This window comes from Capra hircus, chromosome 11, assembly GCF_001704415.2.
Source record: "Capra hircus breed San Clemente chromosome 11, ASM170441v1, whole genome shotgun sequence".
Classification (NCBI taxonomy): domain Eukaryota; kingdom Metazoa; phylum Chordata; class Mammalia; order Artiodactyla; family Bovidae; genus Capra; species Capra hircus.
Window position 1 is genome coordinate 29,094,728 of NC_030818.1, and position 12,621 is coordinate 29,107,348.

Sequence of the window (12,621 nt, forward strand, 5' to 3'; positions counted from 1 at the left end):
GCTGGGGTGTGCCACTTCACAACTTAAGTCCTCAGATTCCCCGAGGCAGGGCCTGAGTCAGCAAGAGCCAGGGCTCTGTCCCACCCAAACCTGAGGTTCTGGGTTGGGCCTTTTGCAGGTGCTCCAGGAATCCTACCAGAAGGCTCTGCTGAGGTCAGAAAGGTAAACTCTGGCTGCACAGAGCTCCTCCCACCGCCCCCCCCCCCCCCCGCCAGGGTCCTGTCCCCGATCCTGGAGGGTGCCTGCCTGCACCGTCTCTTTGTGACCCCATGGACTGCAGAATGCCAGGCTTCCCTGTCCTTCACCATTTTCCTGGAGCTTCCTCATACTCATGTCCATTAAATCAGTGATGCCATCCAACCAACTCATTCTCTGTCGTCCCCTCTCCCCCTGTACACATATTCTGTCTTGACTCACCACAAACTCATTTTTTGAAAAGCCAAGCCATTTTTGCCAAACTTAAAAAAGTGTTAGTTGCTCAGTTGTGTCCGACTCTGCAATTCCACGGACTGTAGCCTGCCAGGCTCCTCTGTTCTTGGGATTCTCCCGGCCAGAATACTGGAGTGGGCTGCCATTTCCTTCTCCAGGGGATCTTCCCAACCCAGGGACTGAACCCAGGTCTCCTCCGTCTCTGCACTGCAGGCAGATTCTTTGCTGCTGAGCACCTGGGAAGCCCCAGTCCTGGAGGGTAGGACCACACACGAGAGGTTCAGCCCTGCTAGCCCCTGGGTTGTGGGGACACTTGGAGATTACATCTTCTTTCTGGCTCAGTTTTTCTTCTATCAAATGGGGATAATAATGTGACCTCCAGGGGATAGTCTTAGGGCTCAGATGATGAAAGGACAAGTCAACATTGGGTATATTTTTGGTGCCATTCACAAGGCAGGCCAGGTGGCAGGAGCCCCACCTTTGACTGGGCTGTTTGACATCACTGCCGTGGTGGTGGTTCTTTTTGCTTTTAAGCTGCATGAACTGTTTGTGTGTTTTGGAGATTAATCCCTTGTTGGTTCCATCATTTGCAAATATTTTCTCCCAGTCTGTAGGTTATCTTTTCGTTTTGTTTATGGTTTCCTATGCTGTTGTGAAAGCTTTTACCTTTACCTTTTTCAATTTGAACTTGGCTCCCAGGCCAAGTTCAGGTGCTCTTGGTTTGCAGAGGGGAGAGGATGCCCAGAGTCAAGTCTCGGACACTCACTGTAGCCAAGTTGCTCTGTTCTCTCAGAGCACAGTGAGTGACTCTGGCCAAGGCACAGAGGTGCAGCATGTCAGCCCCAGCTGCCCTGTGGATGGGACGAGTATGCACACAGCGAGGCCAGGCTGACCTTGGCTGAGAGCAAGGGCAGCTGGCCCAGTGGGCTAGAGTCTGTGTTGAGAGATGAGGGGGACTTGAGACCCCCTCTTGTGGGTGAGGCTCTGTAGCTAAAGGGGTGGCTGGGCCCTCAGGCTGCTGGAGAGGAAGAACTGGGAAGGCCAGGCTCTGGAGAAGCCCTGCACTTGGGCCCACAGTCTTGTTAGGCTGGGTTGATGGATGAGGTGGACAGTACCGTAACACAGCAGGGTCTCTGGTTCCAGGCCCCATGCCTGCTCTAGGCTTCTCCCTCCCGGCTGGCTTCCTAAGCTGTGGCAGGGGCTGAGAGCATCCAGGCAGCCTGAGGAATGGGAGGACCCAGAAGTCTTGCGCTCTGGGGGGTGTGTGTGGGTGGGTATGTGGGTGTGTGTGTTGAGTTGTTGCACACATAGCACCTCATCGGCAGCGTCTGAGCCTCCCCCCAGCTCCAGCGGGCAGGAATATTGCTTCTGTTTGACAGGAGAATTCAGTAGGAATGTCTTGCTGACCATTTGACCCCCTGGTGCAGTAGTTTTACTGAGTTTTCTTCCTGGCCCCTCCCCAGGGCTGCCTGAGGCCTGCATTCCCTGATGGGGAAGTGGAGGGGAAGGGAGGTGCAGGGTGTGTCCCTCAGCCTGGGCCTCCTGTGTCCAGCGGCCCCTCCCCAGCCCCCTGTGCCCACGCCGGCGCAGCCAGCACACAGCCTGAACCCTCGCCCCAGGCTTAGGAAGGTGGAGGCATGTCCTCTTGCCTGCACCCCAGGACTTTGTAGGCAAACCTTAGGTCCATGTGTGGACTTTTGAAGTCCACACCAACCCTGATGAGGAAGTGGACAGGAAGCCTTCTGTCAGTGTCAGACTCGGCGCAGAGCCATGGGTGGGCATTGTTGGCTTACTTTAACCCCAGAATCAGTGATCAGCGGAAAGACTCACACGTCTGGAGGATTCAGCAGGGCTCAGCCCCCTCCCCTTGTACAGAGGCCAGCACACCCCAAAACAGGCTGTCACCAGCCCCTCAAGCTCTGCCTTCTGCTCAGAGGGCAGCATCTGCCATCACTGCCCATCAGTGTTCTTGTCTGGAACCCAAAGTCCGGAGGCCTCGTTGCAGTCTCCTGACCTGGCCCTACAGGCCTGGCTGTGCTCTGGAGTGGGCAGAGCCCCCACCCAGCCCAGGCTGAAACCAACCCCAAAAGGTCCAGCCCCCTGCCTTGAACCTGGGACTGGGAAGGGGCCCTGCCCAGGTCGCGACTTGCCCTCTCACCAAGCCAGTGCTTGCCCTTGAGCCTGGCTGTGGCCTCTGCAGACAGCACCAGGAAAGCCTCACTGTGGAGCCCCAGGAGGGAGGGAGCCACCTCTGCTGCCCCGGAAGCCACCCCCACACCGCCACACAGCTGGGCTCTGAGTGAGTCTGGGGGCTCGCTCTCCCAGCAGGGGCCTCTTCCTGTGAGAGCCCTGGGGAGCTCATCAGCCAGGCCTCGGGTGGGTCTAGAAGGAGTCGTGCCCTTTCCCACGACAGGAAGGTAGGTGGGCCTCCTGTGGCCCTGGAGCCACCCAGCTCCAGGCGGGACGTGGCCGCCCGTGGGCTAGGTTCTCAACGGATTCCTAATTCCCAGTCTGGTTGGACAGGTTGCGGCTGACAGACCTGGAAGAATTTGGAGTGCGGGAGAGGGCCTGGGCTTGGCTGGAATGCGGGCCTCCCTGAGGGGCGTGTCAGCAACCCCTCGCCCCCACTTCAACCCTGGGATGATGGAAGGAGCCTTCCTGGAGCTGCCTCGGAGCTGGTCCTGCCTGGGGCTCCTTCCTGCAGCCCCAGGGTCCCCAAGCAGGGGGCTCCAGGGACCAGGAGGGTCCAGCAGCCTCCAGCTGATGCCTGGCTTCCCAGCTGGAAAGGCTGTGACAGAATCCCAGGAATGTGCCTTGAGCTCAGAAAGAAAATTCCCAAAATAACTTCTATAAATACTTGAGGGGAAGGATGGGGAGGGAGCGCTTGGCCTGGCCTGCAGCTGGCCTAGCCCTGGGGCTGCTTCCCAGGACCACCTCCCCCACACAGCCAGACCTTCCCGCTGCCTGCCCCCACTCGGGGGACAAGCACTGCATTAACAGGGGGACGCGCGTGCAGTGGCAGTTCTGACAAAGGCCGGTGGGACCCTCCCTCCCCCTCATCCCCACCCCAGGCTGCAGCTCCTGACCCCGCTCTGTGTCCTAACAGGGAGGGGCCCCTCAGAGTCACCGTGCACTCCTGAGGCCAGGCCCTGCCAGCCAGTGTGGCCCTAAGCGGGTCACTAAGTACATAAAGGCCTCCAGTGCGTCTGCTTTTGCATCCAGGACCATCCTCCTGCCAACACTCTTTTGAGCTGCAGTCCTGTGGGAAATCACAGAGCAGGGCAGGAGCCAGGGCTCCTTCAGTCTCTTTCAGTCTAAGAGGGTTGGGTCAGGGGTGGCATTCAGAGCCCACAGTAAGGAGCATGGTGTCAAGGTGGTGGTGTGAGCAGAGGGCGCCATTCTTGGGGAAGACTTCCTGGAGGAGCAGCAGGGAGACGAGATGTGGCCAGAGGCCCCCTCCTCCCTGAGATCCAGGGAGGGAGGGAAGAGGAAATGGATGATCTCAGGAATTTCTGGAGACTCCCCACCCCCTACCCCACCCCCGCCCCATAGCCCTGCCCCTCCCTGAGCTCCCCTTACAGGCGTGATGCTCCACCACATTCAGCAACTTGCACTTTGTTCTAATCCCTGTGTGGGCACAGCTGTGGCATTTGCCAGGCCAGGCGTCAGGCTGAGAGTCACGCAGGGGTCTGGTCTTCCCCTCTCAGCGCAGAATGGGGCAGAGTCAGGAGGGGTATCTGGATGGAATTGAAATACCGGTTCTGTGTTCCCACCACCTCCCTGGAGACCTGGGGATGCCGGGTGCTGAGAGAGTGACTGACGGCAGGCCCTGGGCACAGTGCCGGGCTCAGGGCAGAGCAGGTGAGACCTCGCACCCTCATGGAGCGGGGCCCCGCCCAGTTGTCAGGCAGCAAACAGCGCTGAGTTGCTACCAAACATGAACCCGACGGGCTGGTGTCTCGGGCAGGTGGCAGCAGATCCTGTTACAGGCCCTGGGCCTCCGGGGCCCAGCCTGACCCGGTGTCTCCTTTCAGGCTCTCAGGTCAGCACCCCAGGGTGGGGGGAGGTGATTCAACCCCACCCCAGCCACAGTCTCCTCCATGGGGAGCCTGGCCCTCCAGAGAAACCCCCTCTCTGCACCCTCCCTGCCACCCCCCAGCCCAGGCCCCTCTGTTCATCCTAGGGACACTTTCATTTGCTGTCGGCCCACCCAGCAGCCCACTCACAATTTCACATTCATTCTTGCAGAATCCTCACAATAGCCTGTGAGGTAGGACTGCTCTATCTGCTGGTTTCCAGACAAGGAAACAGCAGCTCAGAGAAGATGGGCCACTTGCCTGTGGGCACAGCCCCCGTCAGCGGCAGGGCTCGGTTCTGACCCAGCCAGGTCTTCCGGCTCTGAGCCCTGTGTGTCCCCCTCTACACAGAGAAGCCGGCCCCAACCTCCTGAACCACGAGTAAAACCAACACAACCCCATGCAGCCCTTCCCAGACACCTGCACACTTGTTGAGATCAGGGGTTTTCAAACTCATTTTTTACTAGAGAGCCCTCTTTGCAGACAGGAATCTCACACGGAAGCTGGACATAGCAAACGTGTGTGCAAACGCCACTGCGGCCCCGCCCTGGGCGGCCCACTGGCCTTCCCCGCCCCCCCCCCCCTCCGTCCTCTGTCGCTCCCCGTGCACAGCACTCCCGGGCTCTAACCTTCCATTTTTGGTGCTTAATTTTGGTGTCTGGCGGCCTGTCGTCTTGCCTTCCTGCCCTCCTCCCTGTGGGCCCTGTTCTATCATGCGCAGCTCGGGGTCCAGATCCCAAGGCCATGCAGTCAGAGCAGCTTGGCCCGGAGCCCTGCTGGACACGCTGAGCACTGCTCTCTGGTCTTGGGCAGCCCTGAGTCAGCACTGCTCTCATCTGTCCAGATCCAAGGGCTGTGCTAAGGCTCCATCCTGTGCCTGGTTCCCCATCCTCCCCCATCCCTGTGGTCCCCTGGGGACAGCGTTGCCCTGGGTTGAAGTGCTTCCCTTTCTTCCGGCCCCCTGGATACCTGACCTCCAGCCAGCACCTCTGACAGGCTTTTCTGAGGGCTTCCTGAGCACCATCTTTCACTCTTGGCTAATTGGTTGTGTTCCAAGCCCTCGGAGGACTTTCTGAAACCAGGCATGTGCGTCTTCCCCAGTGGGTCTCCATAGCAACAGAGGGCCTAACTCTGGGGAATGCGGCGAGGAGGAAAATGTTCCAGCTAAAAATGTACATGGCCGTCAGTGGGCGGGCACCCGAGAAGGGGCTCCAGGCACACAGAAGGCAGCTCTTGGTCCCCGGCTGTCCAGGAAGTCAGTGTTTGGGCTTTACCTCACAACTTTGAGCGAGAGGCTGGCCCCTGTGCCACCTTTGAAGGCTGGGACACAGGTTGGTAGGATGGTGCAGAGCAGTCTTTCTGAGACTGGAGGCTGAAAGGGGACCCTGGCCCCTCCTCCTGCTCACCACCCTGTTCCCCCACCTCCCACACCCTTCCCGGTGTGGGTGGACGTAGAGGGGACAGTGTGCCAGTTTCACTTTGCTTGAAGGCAAATAGCAGGGCCACGCTTCCCAGGCAGCCCTGACCCCTTCTCAGAGGCCCTCCTTTCACCCAGCATCTGTCCCTGATCCCCAGCCATCTGGGGCCCTCACCTGCCAGGCAAGGCAGGGATGGGCTTGGGTCCCAGGAAGACAGGCCCCTGATGCAGGCACAGGACCCGTCCATCCAGCACAGGCTTGAGGACCTCACAAGCCTTGGTTTCACGTGTCCCTGGGGAGAAGGCAGCGCCACGGTGCAGCTTGGGGTCTCAGGGTAACAGACCCATGGACTGAGAGCTCACATATGCCAACAATGTTCAAGTGCTTTGCCTACACGTGGTGTCAACTTCACAGCAACCCCAGAAGTGGGCACACTGGTCTTTCCCATTTTCTGGTAAGGGTGACCTGCTCAGGAGCCCTCAGCTGTAAAGGGGAGACTCAAAGCCAGGCCTGCTGACCTTCAGGGCCATCCCCTGGGACCAGGAGGGGACAGAGCTGCCCCAGTGGGTGACCTGGGAGGCCGGGCTGGGACTGACACAGGGAGGGTTTGCATAGGTCAGGGGCCCTTGATAGTACCCAAGCCTGAAATGCAGGGTTCCTGACAGCCAGGATTGCCCCTCCGCCAGCACAGCCTCATTCCCTGCACCCTGTGCTTGCTCTCCAGGGTCTCATGCTGAGCCGGCTGGGCCACAAGAGCCTGGCCCAGAAGGTGCTGCGGGACGCCGTGGAGAGGCAGAGCACCTGCCACGAGGCGTGGCAAGGCCTGGGCGAGGTGCTGCAAGCCCAGGGCCAGAGCGAGGCCGCTGTCGACTGCTTTCTCACCGCCCTCGAGCTGGAGGCCAGCAGCCCGGTGCTGCCCTTCTCCATCATCCCCAGAGAGCTCTGACACTGCCCACAGCCACGGGGATGGAGGGAGCGGCCTGGTGGGGGGCAGGCAGGCGAAGGCGAGGAGTAGGGAGCATGGTCAGGGGAGGTCCAGGGCCTCAGGGAAATACATCTCTAGGGAACACATCTGCTGGCTGCAACCCTGGTTCTCCTCGCCTCCCCCGCCTGACCCTGCTCTCCCTCCAGGGCCAGTGAGGACTGAGAGCTGCTCCTCTAGAGCAGGGTGGACCAGATTTGCATCAGAAACAAATCCCTTGTTCGTTGGGACTCGGACATCGTGGTGTCTGTGAGCAAGGAAGTAGCTGGCACACGCATCAACAGGGGGCCACTCCCCAGGGTACCTGTGTATCGTTTAGGCGTACAGAGTCTGAGGCTTGCATACCCCCTGTACCTGTCTGGAAGCCCCTGTACTGTACCTGCCTTCAACATCCCTAACCCTGGGTTCCCCAGCTTTGCACAAGCTCTAGTCTCAAACCTCAGCTCCCAAACACCAAAGACGACCCCCACAAGTTGCCCTCTGGCTGGCCCGAGAGAGTTCTGGGTTCCTTCCTCAGCCCCTTGGAAGACCATCTGCTTGAACCTAAGTGACTGAGAGGCATGGTGACTGGACTGGTTCCCTGAGAGCTAGTAGGGGAGCCTCCCAGCTGTACATCACCGCCCTCCAGGCCTCTGTGCCTGAGGGAGCTCCCTGGCCCTGGTCTCATACCCCACTCTAAGGTCACCTCCAGAGTGGCCATGGCTGGAGGGTTTGCTGGCAAGCGGGAAGAGGCTAGGCCTCTGGGGCCTTTCCCAGGTTTAAGTTAGTGGGCGCTGCCTGGCCTGGCCCTTTGTCTGATGAGGCTGTCGGGCCCTATTATGCTTGTCCCCCTCTGTTGCCAAGTGCCTTTAAGGCCTCTGGTGTCTGGCCAGGGGAACTGGGTTCTGGCCCTAGCTAACCTTCCATTTTTGCCCACCCCATCTCTCTGGAAGCATGCCTCGGCTGCCTCCTTAGGCCCTGGGCTGTAGCCCCAAAGATACACACATGGCTGCTGGACTCAGCCCTTCCTGAATACCTTGCATCAGCACCTCATTCCTTCAGGGCTTACCTTTCTGGGCAACGGGTACAACATAGATGCCTCTGGGGGTTATGATACGGAGGCTGGCCTTAACACCTTTCACTAACCACAGCCCATTCTTGGCTGACTCAAGCTCTGCCCTGGCCATTTGGTTTCCCCTGCCTGGGGCCAAACAAGGAAGGTGACTAGAGACCCCAGGAGGAGCCAGCCCCTCCTCCCTAGCCAGGCTGGGCTCCGTGTACATGACACCCTTGTCCACAGGGGTCCTAGGGGCAGGGGGCGGGGGTCTTCCCTGCGGGCTTCCCTAGCCATGCTGCACAGTGCTCTTGGAATTCTCCCCAGGAAGTCAGCCTCCACAGGCCCATCAGGGAATTCCCTGTGCGCACCTTGAGTTTAGCTTTTAAAGCTCCATCTGGTGCGTTCCTCACTTGACGGTGTGTGGAAAGGTTGGGCAAGGGCTGCCCAGGTTTGTCAGAGCCAGGGCTGTTCCTTGGAGGGGAGGGGCTGTAGGAGGACACCCCCCTCCCCAACCTCCCGGCCTGGGCTCAGCATTGCACAACCCCCCAGGTGCTACCAGGACCAGCCTATACCCCCTTGCCTTCCCGTGCCGGGCCAGGGGACACTACCACCACCAGATCCTTCTCCCACCTGGGTGAAGGAGGTCTCTGGGTGTATGTATGTGTATAAATATATATATATATATATATACATATGAGATAGAGATCTATTTTTATTCTGAAATTCTGTTGGGAAAAAATTCAACAAGAAAAAGCAGATGCCATTGGTCCACATTGGGGTGCCCAGAGAGGTGGGTAGTGAGTCCGTGGTAATGCGAAAGGCAAAGCAACACCTGCATTTTGACTTGAAGCATTCATTCCTGATGGGAGGCCTCGGAGGGCCGGGCAAGTTGCTGACAGCTCAAAGGTCTTGAATAAAGAGACCCGTGAAGGGAAGGCTGGTTTGTGTGAAGCAGTGTGTTCATGTTCATTTATCTACCAGTTACCCCTGGCCTTGAGTGAGCCCTGGAGAGGAGGCCAGGGCAGGGCTGCACAGGTGGGAGCGGGTAGAGGGAGGGGCCCACTGAGGAGGTGGTGATGGGGCCCTGGGGGAGGCGCTAAGGACTGCGGTGGGCGTGGGAAGGCAGAGGGGTCCTGGCAGGGCTGGCTGGAGTGGGCCTTGTTCTGGCCTGCCACCTGCCCCTCAGGTGGGCTGGGAGAAGCCAGGGCTGGACTTGCCGCCTGAACAGGAGAGACTGCCCTGAGGGCACAGCCAGGAGCATCTTTAGCACCTGGGGGAGAACACAGAGGAGGCAGCGGTGTGTGGTTAGGGTCCAAGACACACCCAGATCAGCCACCTGCTCTGAGAAGTCCAAAAAGGTTCTCTAACAGATGTGATGCCGCCTGTGATACATTACGCCTGTTATAAAATGTGCATCAAAGGATGACGACAGTTTACACAGAAGCCCTGCTTTCTTAGTGCGCCCCCAAGGGATTATCTGGTAAGACACCCAAGGCTGCACCCATCCACCCTAAGGCTTCCCCCTGGCTCTCAGGGCTGGCCTAGACAGAGCTGCCCACTCAGCACCCTGGCCTCCTCCACCCCGCCCCTCAGCCCTGTGGTCAGGTCATGGTTTTGCTGTTCTGGTGAGGAAGGACCCTTCCAGGAGCTGCTGGGTGCCCAGCTTCGATTTCCTCTGGTACTTTTTAGAAAACACCTTTAGTCTTTAGTGGTTTAACAATTAGTATCAAATTGCTAGTCTCACAGCCTCATCCCCAGCTCAGGCCCCCTGGGTGAGAATTAAAAGCCTGCTACAGGCCACAGAGGGGGTTTCCCTGGTGGCTCAGACCGTAAAGAATCCACCGGCAACGTGGGCGACCCAGGTTCAATCCCTGGGTCGGGAAGATCTCCTCGAGAAGGGAATGGCTCTCTACTCCACTATTCTTGCCCAGGGAATTCTATGGACAGAAGAGCCTAGTGGGCTACAGTCCATGGCATCACAAAGAGTTGGACACGACTAAGCAACTAACACTTCCCCTTTTCATCTAGGCTATAGATGGTGTCACTTGCCTGCCTGGCAGAAAGATCTAGAAAAGCTAGTCCTACCAGGAAGAGAATGGTAGGAATCTGGAGAGGGGTGGGGAGGGGAGGCTTTCCTGGCTCTGAGGAAGGCTTTGTTGGTCAGATGTTGGAAAGTCAGGCAGTGGTGGAAAGCCAGGCATTCCCTGACCTCCAGTTACCGGTCCACAGACCCCTCATTCACACTTGAGCCATCCCTGGAGAGGGAGGAGCCAGTCTTGTATCCAACCCATCACACCAGAACGATGGCTGGAGTTCTGGGACAAGACTCAAGGTCTCACCGTCACAGGCATGAACCTCTAGCCCACAGCCGTGTAGTGTTAACAGTGTTTATCTGCAGGCACAAGTATGAATGGAATTTCAGCCACCACCACTCAGACTTCTTTCTGGTACCAAAGTGCTCATTGTTGTAGACACACCCCCTACCCTACTGGAGCTCTCAGATGTTGTCACTGTGCAAATATTTCTTGGCCTTGCTTGGGAAGCATCCAGCTAAACAAATCTCCCCCAGCCCATGCTGCCAGCTTTTGATGACAACCCAGTCAGAGAGTCTCAAGCATCAGTGATGTGTCAGACCAACCCACATGGTGCCGACTTGGGTTCTGGAAGTTAGGGAGGTCCTACTGGGAAAGTATCCCATGCCAGAAATTCCTTGGAGTTTTCATCAAGCTTTCAGTTGCAAAAAAAAGCAGAGACCCACTGAAAGTAGCTCTAGGAAAAGAGGCAAGGGGGGTTTCCTGGAGCCCTAAAGCAGGGACTGCAGGGCACAGATCTGGGGCCAGAGCAGCTACGTATCTGTCTTTGGTGATGGAGTCAGTACCCAGAGTGAGCTTGAAGGCCCAGTGTACCCCTGGCTGGCCCCATGCCCTTGAGAAGTTACCAACCCTCTCTCTGCCTGTCTCCTGATCTGTAAAGAATAATCCTGGAATAGTATCTGTTTTGTGGACTGTCCTGATGATTAGTGAGAAAAACACAGAAAGAGCCTAGAACAGTGCCATGATAACCACTGGATACCATATGATGACTTTCCCTGCCCCCGCCTGCTCCCTCCTCTCCCTGCTGGCTGCCTTTGCTCACTCAGAGATGCTCCCAAAGGACTGCACTCAATCCACATACCCTGGTTGCAGCCCCTCTACACAGCTTAGCTTAGATTCTTGGGTGTGAGGATCCTGTTGGTCCCACTCATTTTTCCATGGGCTTCTAATGACAATCAGCTGTGACCAGAGGACATGGGCCTCCGGACACGAAATCTGGCTGCTTGCCCAGCTGGAGCTCTGGGTGAGCAGTAACGGGCCCCTTCTGAGACCCTGCATCAGCCCATTAACTCCCTCAAGCCCTCCTGGGCCCTGGGTGAGATGGCCCTGGGACCTGGGAGGTCCCGCTGGAGAAGACAGACAACAGAATTGGCACCCACCCTTGCCCTTCCCTATCATTGCCACTTTATGGTACACTGTGAGGCTCCTGTCCTGGCTCTTGACGACAATGACAATCCTAACATTCTCCCTGCACCATGCTGGTATAAGGCACTTTACTTATCTGTGAACTCTGACATTGCTCCTCTGGTAGTCAACAACCTAGGGAAGTGGGTTTTGTCCCCGTGAAAGGTGATGCGATTATGGTGCCTCCGCTCACAGCTTGGAACACAGCCAAGCAGAGCGTAATGTCCCTGCCCATGGAGCCCGCCCCAGCTCACCGGATGGGAGAGAAGCAGGCAGCGCCTGTCACCGAGGCAGCAGAATGACCCCTTTGGGATCCATGGAAACATGTATCACCAGGAATCCTCTGCTGAAGTGTCACAGGGGCAGAACCCCACCCCCCCCACCCCATTTCACCAGCAGCTGCAGCCTATGGCCCAAGACCCACACTTCTAGGGGAGAACAACCCATGCTGCCTGCCGCCCTCGCCCTTTCTGCAGCCAGGGAGGTGGTTTCTGAAACAGAGATCACTCAAGAAGCTGGAAAGTCACTCAAAAGCAAGAGTGTTCTCAAGACACCAGGCAAACCAGAAACAAGAAAAGGTCACCACAGGAGCTGTGCATCAGGTGATGTGAACCCCCTGGCCTGCCCACCAGCTGACTGGGCCATGGGTGGTTTCCAGAACCAAAGTTCCTCCTCTGTGCACCGGCCCACCGCCCAAGAGGTGGCAGGGGCCCCCGGCGGAGAGGCCCCCAGCCTGCCGTGACTCCCCCTCCTCCCTCACACTCTCACCGTCTTCCCCTGTTAACCATCTCTTTGGAATTTGGCAAGAAGTCAGCCACTGTGGGCCTCTTTTAAAAACGTTTCTCCCCCACCGTCCCAACCCGAACCGTTTGAGAATAGGTTGCATAAATCATGCCCCTTTACCCCTTAATAATTCAGTGTGTTTTTGTGAAGAACAAAGGCTCTTGTCTTACGTAACCACAGCACAGTTAACGAAGGCATTTACCCTGACCCAGTATTTTCTCTCCTCTCCCATTCATATGCCAGTTTGTCACCACTGTTCTTTGAAGCACTGTCTTCCCCCAACCCAAGATCCCATACTCCCCTTAGCTGTCATGTCTCTAGTTTCCTTTCATCTGGAACAGCTCCTCTCCCTTTCTTGGCCCTTCATGACATTGACAGTGCTGAAGGCTGCAGAGGGTCT

General features: G+C 57.6%; 1 protein-coding gene across 2 annotated transcripts in view; it reads left to right on the forward strand.

The window, feature by feature from the left end:
* Positions 1-8,892, forward strand: part of TTC7A (tetratricopeptide repeat domain 7A) — a 116,679-nt gene extending 107,787 nt beyond the window's left edge. Inside the window, exon 20 of one of the 2 annotated variants that reach the window (XM_005686573.3) lies at positions 6,648-8,892. In XM_005686573.3, the coding sequence (XP_005686630.2) occupies positions 6,648-6,869 (222 nt within the window). In that variant the 3' untranslated portion in view covers positions 6,870-8,892. The remainder of the gene's footprint in view (positions 1-6,647) is intronic. The other variant, XM_018055198.1, reaches the window with a different exon arrangement.